Raw genomic sequence first — 14,671 nt, 5'->3', positions numbered from 1 at the left:
GTGAGCTCTAGTTTTATGCTGGATGGTAGTGATTGTGTTGTTACAAAGTTGATCTAAGAATACAAAGGTGAGAGTTTTGAAGAGGGCTTTTGAGCTTGAAGACTAGTTTTTTTTTTTTCTTCATGCAAATTGTTTTAATGTTACTGTTCTCAACAAATCTTGTTTTTATCCCATATGATAAGTAGAAATGCACATATTTGATGCTATAATATGCAAGAAGATACCAACTAAATGAAATGCTGAGGTTCAAGAAAAAAAGTAGAATACCACTGGTCTTTTCTGTTGCTGAATTTTCTGTTGCTGAAGATGTATGGAAATAGAGGAGTTCAATTCTCTGCTACATTCCGCAAAGATGACAGGAAGGTTCCCCATCTCCCTCCTTGGTCAATGCGAATTACAGGTCAGCTGAGAAGCTTTTTCCTGCAGCTTAGTCAGTCCTTGCTTTTCCTGCCTCCACTAGTTTATATATTATTTGAATCTGTTAAAATACAAGCTTGTCCATTATGATTTCTGGCCATAGAGGAGCCTGCAGAGAAGTCAAACAATTTATAATCTGTTGCTCTCATGTTTAGGTGGATAAAACTTTCGAATCTCATTGTCAACGTACATGGAGATATGTTTAAGTTTCAGACATTAAGACTGGATCTTGAGCAACTGTTACCTTCAGGATAAACACTTAATGTGCTGTAATTAACTTTGATGAAGAAGGCTGGATTTGAGAATGCCAGCACTTAGTCCAAGTCAGGTGACTGCCCACGCTTCATTGTACAGAGCAAGAGCAGTAAAAGGTCAGAGATGTGCATCTGGTTGTGATCCAGTCAACCTAGCCTCTTTTTTCAGTTGGAATAGCAAGGCAGAGCTGGCTACTGTGTGAATGAATATTGTTGGCAACAATTGTCTTCTTTAAAGTAACAATTGCTTTGTTAGAAGCAGCATTCATAAAGTGGAAGGTACAGTAGAGGAGATACTCCAACTTCCTCACCCCTATCAAACAGGGAGAGGTGAAAAAAATAACTTTGCGGTTTCTACAGACTGTCTTTTATGTATGCTGGATGGCTTAAAACAAAAGCCACATTTTCTGTTTGCTATTTAAGCAGTACACCTGGTTGTATTCCAGCTGTTTCCCTGAACATGAAGTTGCAGATGGCTTAGACTTCATAGCAAAGCACAAGTTCTTACTGTGTGCTGTAAACATGCATGATACTGAAATTCACCTCTTGGTGGAATACCATGTTTGAGTTTCAGTACAGAAATACATTGTTCCTACTGTCTAAAGACACCGAATGAAAGATGTATATAATTCCTATAATTCCTCATATAATGGTGAAGTATTCTTGGCCTTTAAATCACCCATGAGGATAACACCAAAAAAAAGTATCTTTGTGAACCTAATCTCTGCTATGTTGTCCAATAATAGGATGAGAGTTCTTGTGAGCAGAAATATGATATAATTCACCTAACATTTCACAGAATTGCAGGATACTTTAGGTTGGAAGGGTCCTCTGGAGATTGTCTGGTCTAACCCCCTGCTCAAACAGGACCACCCAGAGCAGGGTGCCCAGGACCACATCCAGGTGGGTTTTAGAGATCTCCAAAGTGGGAGACTACAGCCTCTCTGAGTAGCCTGTTCTGCCTTTAGGGTGTGTTCTTTGTACAGATACTTAGTATGCTGTTTAATTTCCATGTACTTTGAAATCTTGTTCTGGTGTTTTGGACAGAGAAACCTTCACTTCCTTCAGTACCTGTGAACAGGACAAGGTACTTGTATTTGAAAACAACTTAGTGATTTTATTTACTTCCAAGAAAAGGAACAGACGTATTTTTTTCTAGTGTATGGGAGAAAGAACCAAAAAAAAAATAATTGTTTATTTACAACTCATATATTCCTTTGACAAGCGACTTAGGCAGCTGTAAGTCATTATATAAAGATGTAAAGAATCAGGGAAGAATATTCAAGTAAACATTCTGATACATAAATATCACATTTAGAGGTCAGTTTTACAGATCTATTAAAGTAGTCTGAGAGATCTCAAGAAAACACTAATGTTAAATAAGTGCTATTGAATCCAAGTGGTAATACAATTTTTTCTTCCTTAGATTCACAACATATAACTGTGCCCAAAATACTGTTTTCCATCAACTTACACGAGACACATAATAACCACTTCTTGTATCACTTGCTTATAAAAGATATAATTTATATATTCATTGGAGGATCAAACTGGAGTACCTGTACTCTTGTGATATGGTAGCAGTACTTCTTTTATCACAGAGGCAAGGTGTTCACACACTCTTTTCTTCTGTAAGAAGATATTTTTTCTTTCACTTTGAAAGAATCTTATGAGGAGAAGCAACACTGTTTTTTCATTATGCAAATTACTTGCCCAGACATCTTGATCTGAATGTTACATGTTACTTTCCCCTATATTTATAAGAAAGATGCATAGATCTTCAGATGATATATTGCACAATGTTGCATAAGAGATTTTTCTCTGTGGCTATCTATTCAAAACTTCTTGTGTATTATATTCTCTTTGGTGTTTTCTGTTCATCAGCCATAACTCTAAAAATGAAACAATAAATTATATAAATACATTAAATAAAAAAATCTCATAAAAGACTTTTATCTTAGTTTCTGTGATATGTATGAGAAAATTATCAGTAGTTGCCACAAGATAAAACTGCAATAGTATTTGTTTATACTGTTTATAACAAACAAACTTGGCATCTTTGATTGTGTTTAAATAAACCCTCTTTGCATGCATTTGAATGATTAGTTAGGAAATATGCACACAAGATCATTTTCACAGATCAAAAAATTGGCCTGAGTTTAGATCATCATTCAGCTTCTGCTCTGGCACGGTTTGTATTTGTGATATCCCAGTTTAAATAGTCAAGAGGATCCTGAATGTAAGGATAAGTGAAAATTGGAAATTATTTGTAGCTGTTTGTATTATTATGACTTTCTATGTTCAATATATTTTTGCTTATTGTTCAATATATTTGTTCTTTAATTATTTTTTGGTATAGTAATTAACTGAAGTGTCCTGCAAGCCCTCCTGGTACAGAGAAAAATCCATTTGGATGCTTGAGTTATCATGCACTAGTTATAAAGCTTCTATTTAGAAAAATGCTCAATGTCTTTTCTTGTCCGGGGGTGGAAAAATATTGTATTCCAATTGTGCAAAAGCTAACAGCAAGGACAAACAGAGGTTTTCCAAGGCAAGTTGCCCTTGTTCTCCTAGCATGCCTATTTTAATAATGTAATTATGACATTGTCATCCCTTCCTTGCCATAACATTTCTCCTTCAAAGTCTACCAGTCCATGTTTCCTGGCTCTCATGAGAATCCCAACAACCTTATCTGAAATACGAACGTATCTCTCAAAGAGCTCCCCAAAAGTGACTTGGATCTTGCCATCACGCCGCGGTTTAGCCATTGACTCAATGATGAAGCACATGTCCCTGATCTCCCGGTGAATGTGGGCCTCAGCTCTCTTGGCCCTTTCAGCAGTTTTGGTTCCTTCCTTTGGACGGCCATACCCTTCGTCTCCTTTGCGCAGGCGTGTGGACATGGCCAGGTCGTGGTCAAATTCTTCGCTGAAGGGATTCAGCTTCTGTGATGTGATGTGCTGGTCTGCCCATTCCTGCCACCTGTCCTTCAGGCTATTAACGGGGCTGTATTTCCTGTGAGCCTTAGTGCTCCTTTCCTCACTGAGCTTGCTTGCACTGGAAGAAACAAAAACACTATCTGAGTTTTGCATTTCATCATTTAATTACAGTCCTGGTACTAGTCTTAATACTAACATGTACTGTGTTTTTCCAGACCAGATGCTAACCACCAGGTGGCATGTTTTCACCAGTTCTAAACTAGTACTTTGAGGGTTTTTAGTCCACATTTCAGATGGCATTCAAAAACAAATTCACTGACAACAGCTTGATCTCATCTATGCTACCACCTTCTAGCTTAGTTTTGAACCCATTTTGGCTGAATTCTGTAGGGATATTAGACAGTATGCTGCTGATTACCTGTACCTTCATTCAGTCACATAGCTCCCCATTTTTGTCTGCATTGCAGAGCTTGAAATCTGCCTGACTTAATGTTACAGGTGACAGTAACTGCAAGTGTACAGACTGGGGCCTCACCTATTTTTGACTGAAGCACAGAGGGCAATGTTTGGAAAAATCTGTTCCTTCTAATAAGTGTTGAATTCAGAAAAAATAAAAAAAAATAAAAAAGACAAAAGTACAGTAGCTCTGCCTATACATATTTTATCTATGATTCTGAACAATTTTTGAAGTACAAAATTCATGTTCCTTTGGGCAGGTGTATGAGGCTGAAAGAAACTTAAGGCTACTGAAATTTGTGTCAAGGTCAAAGGATGAAGAGATCTTAACAGATCTCGTGCATGTTCATGTTTGTACCAGTATTTTATTACTGGATGGCTGCAGGCAGACAGATTCTTGATGCTCTTTCCTCTAGTGACCAATCTCACATGTTGCGGGGGAGTTATAGATAGCCTGAGCTAGTCTTTGTGCTGTCCACATCCTGTCATTGCATCTGTACAGAGCTTGCCTAGGGAGTATGTTGTGCTGTGGCTATGCTGAAGTAATTTGTTTTCTAATACTTTTAGTCCCCAGAAGGCTGCTCTGAAACCACCCCAGTAATATCTGCTGAATATTAACAGGAACAGTCAGAACAAAACTACAGTTAGCAAAACAGTACAGAAGACTACAAACCTGCTGCCCATTGCTTTGTTTCCTACTAAGCTTGTTGAAAGGAGATGACAACCAAGTGAGATGGCGTGCTCTAAAGGCTTTGTTGTTCTTGTGTTTTTTTTTTTTTTTTCTTGTTTTTTTTTTTTTTTTTTAATTAAACTGTCTAACAAGTGCTCTCATCTTTTCTTTCTGAAGCCTATATTTCTTTTACAGATGAATACTATTATCACCTTTTCAGTGGTTGAGGAAAACATCGTATCTATCCTTTTGCTTTTATGATGCCCTAAGTGGATTTGGAAGTTCCATATTGTTAACTACCTTTTTTTAAATGCATCTTCCAGTTCTGATTCCCAAAGTACAATTTTCCTTATTGTTTAGCTTGTTGATGAGCTAACATAGTAAGCTGTCATAGACCTAGAATCCTTTTTTGCCATGTCTGTACAGTGCCTAATGCAATGGATTGTGAATCCAAAATGAGGATTGTGAGCTTAACCCAATGTAACAAGTCTGTTACCTGTAAGAGTCAAAGAAGTTTACCTGCTAACCAAAGTGATAACCAAATTGCATTCTGAACTTTTATGACAGTGTTGCCCATGCCCTGTGTTCCCTACTGTCCTGTCTCTAGGGAAAATGCATGAATCCTTTCGTAATGTTTTGAATTTCATATCTCTGCTGTGCCCCTTTGGCTCCTAAACAGAAATGAAATAGTATTTCTAGGCCTGTAGAAGTTAACAGTCACTCTACTAAGGAAGCAGCCTGAATGCAGTAAATGTTGCAGCTGGAGGTCACGAAGGTGCTGATGTGAGGGAAAAAATGCTGGCACTGATCCTTTTTTTTCCTGGGACATAGTGAGGAAAATAAGAGATGTGCTTTAAAAAGTCCATATACTTATGGACTTTTTGAAGGAGATTAAGCCAAACTGGAAGGTTCATAAAAACAGCAGGCTAAAATAATGTATTTTGAGGCTATAAAAAATAAATACATAATAGTGGGTAGTTTAAAAAAAATAAAATAAATCCAGTCCTGATAATAGCACTATAAATGTAGAAAAAGATTCCTGACAGATTTCTGTGGAAGAGATGTCTGTAAGTAATAGAGGGGGTGTTATTTCTATCATTTGCACCTCAGTAAATATGGCTAATCTATTTTTCCCTAGGTAGCAGCCCTAAAACTAGACATATGGAGAAAACATATGTAAGGTTTAAAGGAAAGATAGCTGCTTTGCCTCTACTATCAATTTTTTTAGTGAGCAATTTATTTTAATTGGCATCATTTGCAGGTAAACTGGTGCTCTTTTCCTAATGTGTGAAATCTGTGTTTTGACAGTTCGTTTTTCCGCTAATTTCTGTCAAAGGACAGTGCGTGCAGTCCCTCCCAAAATTAGGGACCAGAGACTTTCAGCCTCTGGGTTATTGGAGAGCTTTTTCAGATTGACTTAACCATTTGTTCATTGTGGGCGATGGCTGGTCAGTTATACAGCAAAGCATTGTTTAGTAACCAGTCTTAGTAGTTAAACTAGCTATCTGTGTTCAGGTATCTGTGCTGGAATTTACTGTGTGATTGACGTAGTCCTGGTTTTAATGGTGGCCATGGTAACTGCTTGCTGGCAGTGGGGTACAAAACCTGGCTAGTTAGTGGGACTGGCAGAGTCTGTCATTCGCTGTCTGCAGAATGACCAGGAAGCCAGTTCTGATGTTCTCATCTGTGCTGGTTCCAGTTACTGGTTTCTGAAATGGTGATTAGGATACAGTATCGAGCGTATAGGCCCTGGCCCTCTGATTCCTGTTGTCCTGCTAGTCGTTCCCACACAGGCTAAGCGAGCGGGTGACACGCCTGCCTTCTCGTCTCGAACAGCCTCGTGCTCATCTCACACGCATGCAAGGCAGAGCAGAAGATGGCGGAGACTCAGACCCCACCACACCGTGGCCCTGACAGGAAGGCCTTGGCACCAGCCTCTTCCCAGGGCTCTGCTCTGTCAGGGGAGCTCTGCCAGACCCTGCCTCAGCCAAATTTAGGCCCTGGCTGCCATCCCTGCCCCAGAGAAGCCTTAGCACACCCTGGTCCCAGAGGCAGTGCTTTCCTTCATCACGAATTTAAAGTTAGATGTGAAGTTTTGTGCTGGAACAGTTCAGGCTCAGCCGCACGTTCATGCCTGCTGGAACATTACAGAGTTTGTTGAAGCAGAGCACTGGAGCAAATAACGTGCTATGTCTCTAACAGCTGCCTACAGCTTCCCCTCTTGCAGTTGGACATGTGGACCTTCTCATCTGTTCCTGAGAAGGGAGCGATGAGTGGGTTTGGCAACTATCTTCTGGCAAGTCTGGCAACAGCACAACTCTTTGTAGCCATCTTCTGAAAAGTTTGTTCTGCTGGAGAGCTCTGGGAAAGCAAACTGGGGAATTCCTACCAGCTTCTGCTATTCCTCTGCAGTTCTGGGAGGCTTCCCCACGACTGCCTGTCTGTGGCTGAACCTTACTTGTTTACTACCTGGACTCTAAATTTAATATGCAGCTGCTGTAGTGTAGTAATCTTCAAGCACAATCCTCTTACTGAAAGAAGCCTTACTCAAAACCATCTGATACTATGGTTTTGCTACTTAATTCTCTCTCTCTCTTTTTTAGAACCTGTAATAACTACATCAGTAAGGAATATTTTTTTCTCCTTCTTTTCTGTTCACACCAGTTACAGGCATAAGAAAGTCTGTATGTCTGAAAGTTCCACAACAGACTCCGTGAGCATACTTAGAGAGAGAGAGTGTGTGTGTGTACCCACAGAGAGGCGCTGAATTTGAAAAATGAATTGATGATTCAAATGTTCTTTTTGTCAAATGACTTGTAACATGGTTTAGAAATGATTTATAGCATGATTCAAATCACTCTTTCAGAAGTAGAGGCAGGCTGAATGCTTTCTAAAATCTCAGAAACTGGGACCCTAAACAGAGAAGTTCCATCCTTTGACTTAATGAATTCCAAATCCATAAGGAAAGCTTCCAAAGAGAATCAGTGAACCCAGATTTTGTTAAGATGTACCTAGAAGTGATGTACTTCAATACCTATTTTTGGACATTCTGCGTAAATCACTCCCAAGATTATTCACAATTTTTGCAAAGCAAAATAATGAATAAATATGTTGAAATATTATTTGCTCAGGTGTGTTGCTTTAGAATTAGTATTTGCTGAAAACATAGTATCATTCAGGTTATAAAAGACCACTAAGATCATCTGAATAGCTGTGGGTTCCTGAGGAACGAAAAGATGTTAATCTGAAATGTGGACTAAAATATTGAGAGGTAAGTAGTGATTTAGATGAACCAATAAACCTAGTGTCAAAATTAAATTGAATAACATTTCCCAAATATAACTTCCTATGTCTCTTATGCATATATGCATAAGATGCAAGACTGTAGTCAGAAGTTACTGACTAACCACTTAAGCATAGAGAGTTACGTGAAAGGTTTTCTGGATTTTATTATTATTATTATTATTATTATTATTATTGTTTTGCTTTTTTTTTTAGGAATAATTATTTCTCTTTAACCATTTGCTATGTTTGTTTTTTCCTGGTCTCATTTCACTTATTTGTTGTGGAAGCCTGTTCCCGTTTCAGGATCTGCTGACCATTTGTGATATGGTAACAAAGGTGTTTTACTTACAAAGATGGCACAGGTCGTTTAATCCTCACAGCTGTCACCTCTTGGTCGCTGTCCTCTGGCTCAAGTCTGTCCTCTGCTTCCCCATAGCCACTGTCCTCTGCATCCATGCTGTCATCGTGGCTGTTAAGCAGCAGTTCTTCCTTAGTCCCCACTTTGTCCTCTTGTTCCATCTGCTTCCAGCCCTTGGTCAGCTCTGATACCGTGTTTGAACACTTTCTCCTTATTGTGGGTGATAATTTGGCACTAAGAATTTTGTCAATAGCATTTGATTCTTCTTTGAGCTTGATCATCTCTGAGCTGCCATTGTTGTTCTCGTATCTGTCACTGAGGAGGCTAATATCACCTCCCCGTTCGTAGGCTTTGCTTACAACTGTCTTGGCCACCTCTTTGCTTCTAATGTTGAACTTTTTGAGGGCTTCATCCGATTCCCTGGATTTTTTTTCAGCATCTCTTATTGTAGTTGATTCATTTACTGAGGATTTTTCATCGTCTTTTCCTTGGTCCCTCTTGGTGGATGGAATTGGCCATTTTTCAAAGGGTCTTTCTTGCACTGGCTGAGTTGATGAGTCCACTGCACTGGGGACCCAGCCGGTGGGTTCTTGAGCTTGCTTTACATTGTGATCAGTTGCCCACTGCTGCCAACCTCGCGCCAAGCTGAAGACTAAGGTGGCTGTTCGGATCTTGTGGACAGCCCTTTTTGCAGGAGTTGTGCTCGCCTTCTTTTCAAGAACCATGCTGCTGTCTGCTGCCATGCTGGTGCTTTGCCCTCTTATGTTAAGCACCTCCTCAATGAGCTTCCTTAAGCAAGTAATGTCCAGCAAAGAGAGCTGCAGAGATTTAAATAGAAGTGGGAGCAGTTTGTGCCCATGGAAAATATGTGAAACACTTTGCACAAAGATAGAGTATCCTCACTATTACGGAGTTCTTTTTTTAAAACGTGGGATCACATTTCATCACAGCAGATGAATGATGCGTGATGTAAACAGGATGACACAGACCTGTACTGGGAATAGTGAGATATTCATGGTTTCTATAAGCACTCTTCCCAGGGACTGCTCAATCCCCAATTTGTTGGCAAGTGCAGAATTTGGGTTAAAGATATTGAACAGAGTGTCTGAAATGGCTAAATGTTAGGTGCTGTCAGTTGTCGACAGAGCAGAGACCACTCATCATCACAGGCAAAACTTGCCCTTAGTCACGGAGTGTAAAGCCAGAAGCAGATTACGAATGAGAAATGTTTAGATGTATTTTGTAAAAATATGCTAGGTGATTTCATTTTATTGCTCACATATCCAAGAAAATCCAGGTATGTTAATTTTTAAAAGGTATTTATGTGCTCTATTCCAAGTTATTCCCCAGTTATGTCTGTTTACAGTGTACCTTTAGGGGGTTTTAGGAACAATATTGCATTTGGTGTCGGTGCTAAGAATGAGTGAATCACTATCTCTAGTCTGAAGATTAATACAATAAGTCTGACTTGACTGGATGGATGAATGGTCTCCTAATTTTTATTTAGGATTTTGAAAAAAAAATAATTAAGTGTGACCTATTGCATTTCTGACTGCTTTTTCAAGGAAGTTATCTATATAAACTAGTGTTTAGTTGTATGTTATTTCCACCATAATTATGTCCAACATTTACAGTATATAAAAAAATAGTTTTCTAGGAAAAATCATAATTTCTTCATTCCAGAGGACTTCCTGGAGAGTGGTTATATTTGAATTTATATTTTTTTTGGTGGGTTTTATCAGTTGTTACATAATAACAAACAGACATTTTCTGAGTTACAGTCCTATAGTGTCTTATTTCTTAGTATATTGTTTCCTAAACAGGAAAGGAAACTGGCATTGCTTTTTCCATCTATCATACCTCACAGCTTAGCAGATGACTTGCCATACTTGCCATGTGGCAGTCAGGCAAACAACTTCAGGGTATTCTGTTTGCTTCATTGGTGTTATACCAGAGATAAATATGGACTCTTACTACTCTGCCTTTTTTGATTCTCTCTATTAAAGGCTGGGCTTTTTCAAGTAGGTTTGATTATATCTAGCTCTTGTTTAATAACAAAGCTTTATCATACCTTTGACTTCTAGGCAGAATTCCTCATTAATCTGTGGGGTCATTTCCTCTTCAAAACTGATGACATAACGTAGGTTAGTGTTGCTATATGATATTTAATCACACTTTTATTTTAGAAAGAAATGTATGACCTCAGGATACTGTACAATCGTGGCTATTACCAGCTTCATCGTAACTCTGAAATGCCATTATGAAGTGTACTGGTGCAACCTGATTAAGAAGCATGTGTTACTGAACGTTTATTTTGGTACTGCTTAAAGGCTAATCAGGAATGGGAGCTTCTTGTGTTTAAAAGTACGCATGTGCAGTCATGTATGCATGCAGGATGGTGCATGTTCTGTAACAGCTAAGGAAGATGGAGATGAAAGAAGAGAATAATGCTTGTGCAACATAGGAGTGCGATACCAGCTCATTATATCATTTCTTATGGTTTCTTGAGGATAAGGGAGGCCAAGACTTTAGGAATGAATTGTTATTAAATTGCAATCTGAATTGTTCTGATTTTTTTTTTTTTTAATTATTATTTGATCAAACTGATCAAACTGATTTTTAATGCTTGTTCCAAAGTTCTTGCAACTTCAGTCATATTTCCTAAATGTACTGTCTGATCCTTGTTTAGAAAAATAAGTGAAAATTGCAGGGAAGTATAAAGGAGACCCTGTTAGTGAGCACATTGTTTGATGGATAGCTATTACTATTTGTTTTATGTGATTTTTCCAGTTAATTTTGTACTATTCCAATTTTGCATATGAGATAAAAATCAAAAAACCTGACCAACATAGCATCTGCTGCTCTTGTTCATCCTTCAAAGGTGGCTGCTTTGCCAAAAAAAAAAAAAAGAACTTAGATCTGCTTAACAAAATTTATCAAATCAAAATTGTGTGTACCTGTCCTTGTTAAAAGGTTCTGCTAGGTTTACTACTGTAATTCCTGTTGAGGTTCTTGGATATTTTTATTCTCCTCCCATCTTTGCAAGTGGCTGTATTGAAATTTGTGGTCTCAAGAATTATACTCCTTCTGAAGGCTTGGAAATTACAGCCCATTTCAAAGAATTTCTTAATAAAGATATATATATATATATATTTTTTTCCTGATGGGCTTGACTTTAATGTATTAATCATTGTCCCACAGACTTAAGGCTCACAGAGTTTAGATAAATGGCAACAAAAAGTCACATTAAATTAAATTGAATACCAAAATTATAGTTCTAAAGTACTATTAAATCCATGTTGCATGACAATATGTTAAACAAATGTTTAGTTTAAACTGGTCACTATTTTAAGCTGAAGTTGTAATACCATAGGCGTGTTCAAAGTTCCAGTGAAACTTTAATATAATTATTCCAAGACAGCTGAATTTATTATGCTTAATTTTAGGGTGTACAATCATGTCTTGAAAATGTTGAATGATGCCTTATTTTACATTGTGATGTTGCCAGTGAGAAGTCTGTCATGAGAAAAGTATAAATAATGTTTGAGTCATCCAGTCAGATTCATACATGTCCATTGCTTAGTTAATTTATGTTTTGCTCCAGTAAGAGATTTTTATTTTTTTAATTTTTATTCTTAGTGGCCAAAGCTAGTGTCTAATCTCCCTATTGGCACTTCTGAAAGCCAATAGCCAGCTATTGTCTGGGATCACATTTCCTATATGACTTAAATATCTCACAGGGTGTGCTCCAATGGATTTTCCAAGAATTCTGATTGAATTCAGTCTTGAGGGATAATTTATTGTAGGAGGTATATGGGAGTAATAGCATCTGGAGCAGATAAATAGATGAGTAGACATGATGTAGATGGAAGCTGTGAACTCCTTTTTTCCTTAGCCCTGACTGCATGCAGTTCTGGGATGCAATCTCTTTGACATCTTGAGGCAAGTCTGTTGTTCCTAGAACTTTGTTGCTCCTTTTGGATTGCTGCATTACACATAATACTTCTGATTTCCTGAATCTAGAGTCATGAAAGACCATCTAAGAGGTTGCCACTGTTAACGTTTAAAGTTGTTTATGGGTTGTTTTGTTTGTTTGTTTTCCCTAGATGAATTATTCTCTGTAGTTTCACTGTTTTTAAAAACAATTTTATTTTCTGTCCCATTATGTGGAATATTAACAGTCACTGAGGGGGACTGATTCGTCTTCCTTTCTCCCTTCTCCTTTCCTTTCCATGCTTAATTTTAAAAGTAGGATTTATCCTTCATTCTTTTACCTTGTCAGACATTTTATGTAAGTTATTCAGTGTTTTTGATGACTTAAAACAAGGAATTTCATTTTCATCCAGTTGTAAGCTCATAAAAGATGCTGTCTTCCTCCTCAGAGTTAGTGATGAATGAGAACAATCTGTGTTTCATGGTTAAATATAACCAGCTGCCATTATCAATAAGGAATCTCAAGACTGAGTTTTCTTTTCATCATGACACTGTTAGAGTATGTTGTGTCAGAACACTATACATTGCCAGTGATCACAGAAAGCCTTGGTGTAATGGGTTAGAGTTCTGGTTTTCCTTATTTTTAGAGTTCACGTCAAACATATCACTTCTAGCCATAGTAATGAGCAACTCTGCCTCATTCAGTGTGCAGTCTTGTGTATAGTGCAGGTGTCAGCTCTTAGAAATGGACCACTCCTGTGCCTTTGGACTGGATCCTCTCTTTCTGTTAACAGAAAACAGTCTACACATTCATTGGTGCATTTTTTAATTTTTATCTTTTCATCCTTTTATGTTAGCATTTAACCACAATCTTTTTTTTTTTTTTTTTTTAATTCTGTTGTACTGAGTCAGCTATCCCTCTGTAATTAACAGGGAATCTTGAATCTGTATTTGATTATGTGTAATTTCAGAATTCAAGTATATGAGAGATCAGGGTTTATCCATAACCTATGATGACAGCTCTACTTTGTGGAAAAAAAAATACACCCAACAAACTTCCAAGAAAACCCTGTTCAGAACCAGATCTGAAAGGATCTTCGTTATGTCAGGGTGCCAGAGGTAGAGAGGGTAGGCCCACCATCTAGCAGCAGCAACCATAGCTAACGAGTTGTAGTGTATATCCCCAAAGCTCATCTCATTCTACGTGAAGCAGACTTAAATGTGAATCAGTTTAATGATAGAAAACAGCTCTGTGTAATCTGAACTGGGTAACGATGAGCATTCAGCATGATAGAGAGACCTGGGTGTTACGGCTCAAAGAAACCCAGCTCTACGACGAAACAGTGTCTCCGTATATCTTCAAGATCCTGTAGATGCACAGCTACTGAACTGGCAATGTGTTTAATATACATGTATTCTTCCTCTAAAGGTGCCTTTGCTTTTACAGAAAACAAGAAAATAATTTTAGGATATAGAGCTGTAAATCACTTTGACACTCTCTTCCTACTTCTGCATAGAGTGCCCACTGTTTTCAATGGGGGTTAGATACCCAAGTACCCACAAGGAATCTGTGCAGTTTAATCAAATCTATACAAGAAAATAAAGAGAAGGTAAGCTCAGATCCTTTTAATACCATTGTGCTTTCAAGCATGAATACATCTTTTATCTGAGTATCTGTAGGGAGTAAACAAACAAGGAGCAAACAGTAACAAAGCAAATTCATTTGAAAGTGTAAATAAACATTTGCAGAAAGGCATTTGCATTCAATTCTGTTTCCAGTATGAAGGAATTTTTGAAAATCATGAAACCAAGAAAGGCTTTAAAAGATACCTGAAAATATGCTGCTCTTCAAGGTTATATTGGTCATATCTCTTTGTCAGTGAATAATCTTTTTTTGTTGTTGTTGTTTTGTTTTGTTTTGTTTTATTTTTGTTTTGTTTTCTGATAATAAAATTATATAATACTATATTATGAGCAGTTTAACTTTGGTTCTAAATAGCTGACATATCTTAGTTTACAGTTTACCAAGAAATAGTTTTATGGCTTTGGGAATATGAAATTATTGGCTGCTACTGAAACCTGTCCCTGAACAGAACATTAGATACAAGGAATTTAAAGTCTTCACATAACTTTGCAACATGAGATGAATGGGAGTCATGCCAGAATAAGGAGAACCAGAAATCAGACACCTAGTTGTAATACGATAGAAGATAAATGTATTTTAAACATCTACAAGAAAGAAATAACAAGTTTAAGAAAATAAAACCACCCAAGATAAGAGGTATAGTCAAATCACTGTCAACTATTAATAAGGCAGTGTTCCCATGCATTATGGCTTTTTTTTTGTTGTTGTTGTTGT

At 37.6% G+C, this 14,671-nt stretch overlaps 1 protein-coding gene across 1 annotated transcript; it reads right to left on the bottom strand.

The window, feature by feature from the left end:
- Positions 1–1,850: 1,850 nt before the first annotated feature.
- Positions 1,851–9,189, bottom strand: ABRA (actin binding Rho activating protein). The gene is made up of 2 exons (XM_005025883.6): positions 8,371–9,189; positions 1,851–3,728 (listed from the first exon to the last, which is right to left on the bottom strand). The coding sequence occupies exons 1-2, from the start codon at positions 9,120–9,122 to the stop codon at positions 3,251–3,253; spliced, it is 1,230 nt and encodes a 409-aa protein (XP_005025940.2). The 5' UTR covers positions 9,123–9,189; the 3' UTR covers positions 1,851–3,250.
- Between the last annotated feature and the right edge of the window lie 5,482 nt (positions 9,190–14,671).

Source organism: Anas platyrhynchos, chromosome 2, assembly GCF_047663525.1.
Source record: "Anas platyrhynchos isolate ZD024472 breed Pekin duck chromosome 2, IASCAAS_PekinDuck_T2T, whole genome shotgun sequence".
NCBI classification, from domain to species: Eukaryota; Metazoa; Chordata; class Aves; order Anseriformes; family Anatidae; genus Anas; species Anas platyrhynchos.
Note: the sequence above shows the minus strand (reverse complement) of the source record. Positions and strands in the feature narration are given on the sequence as shown.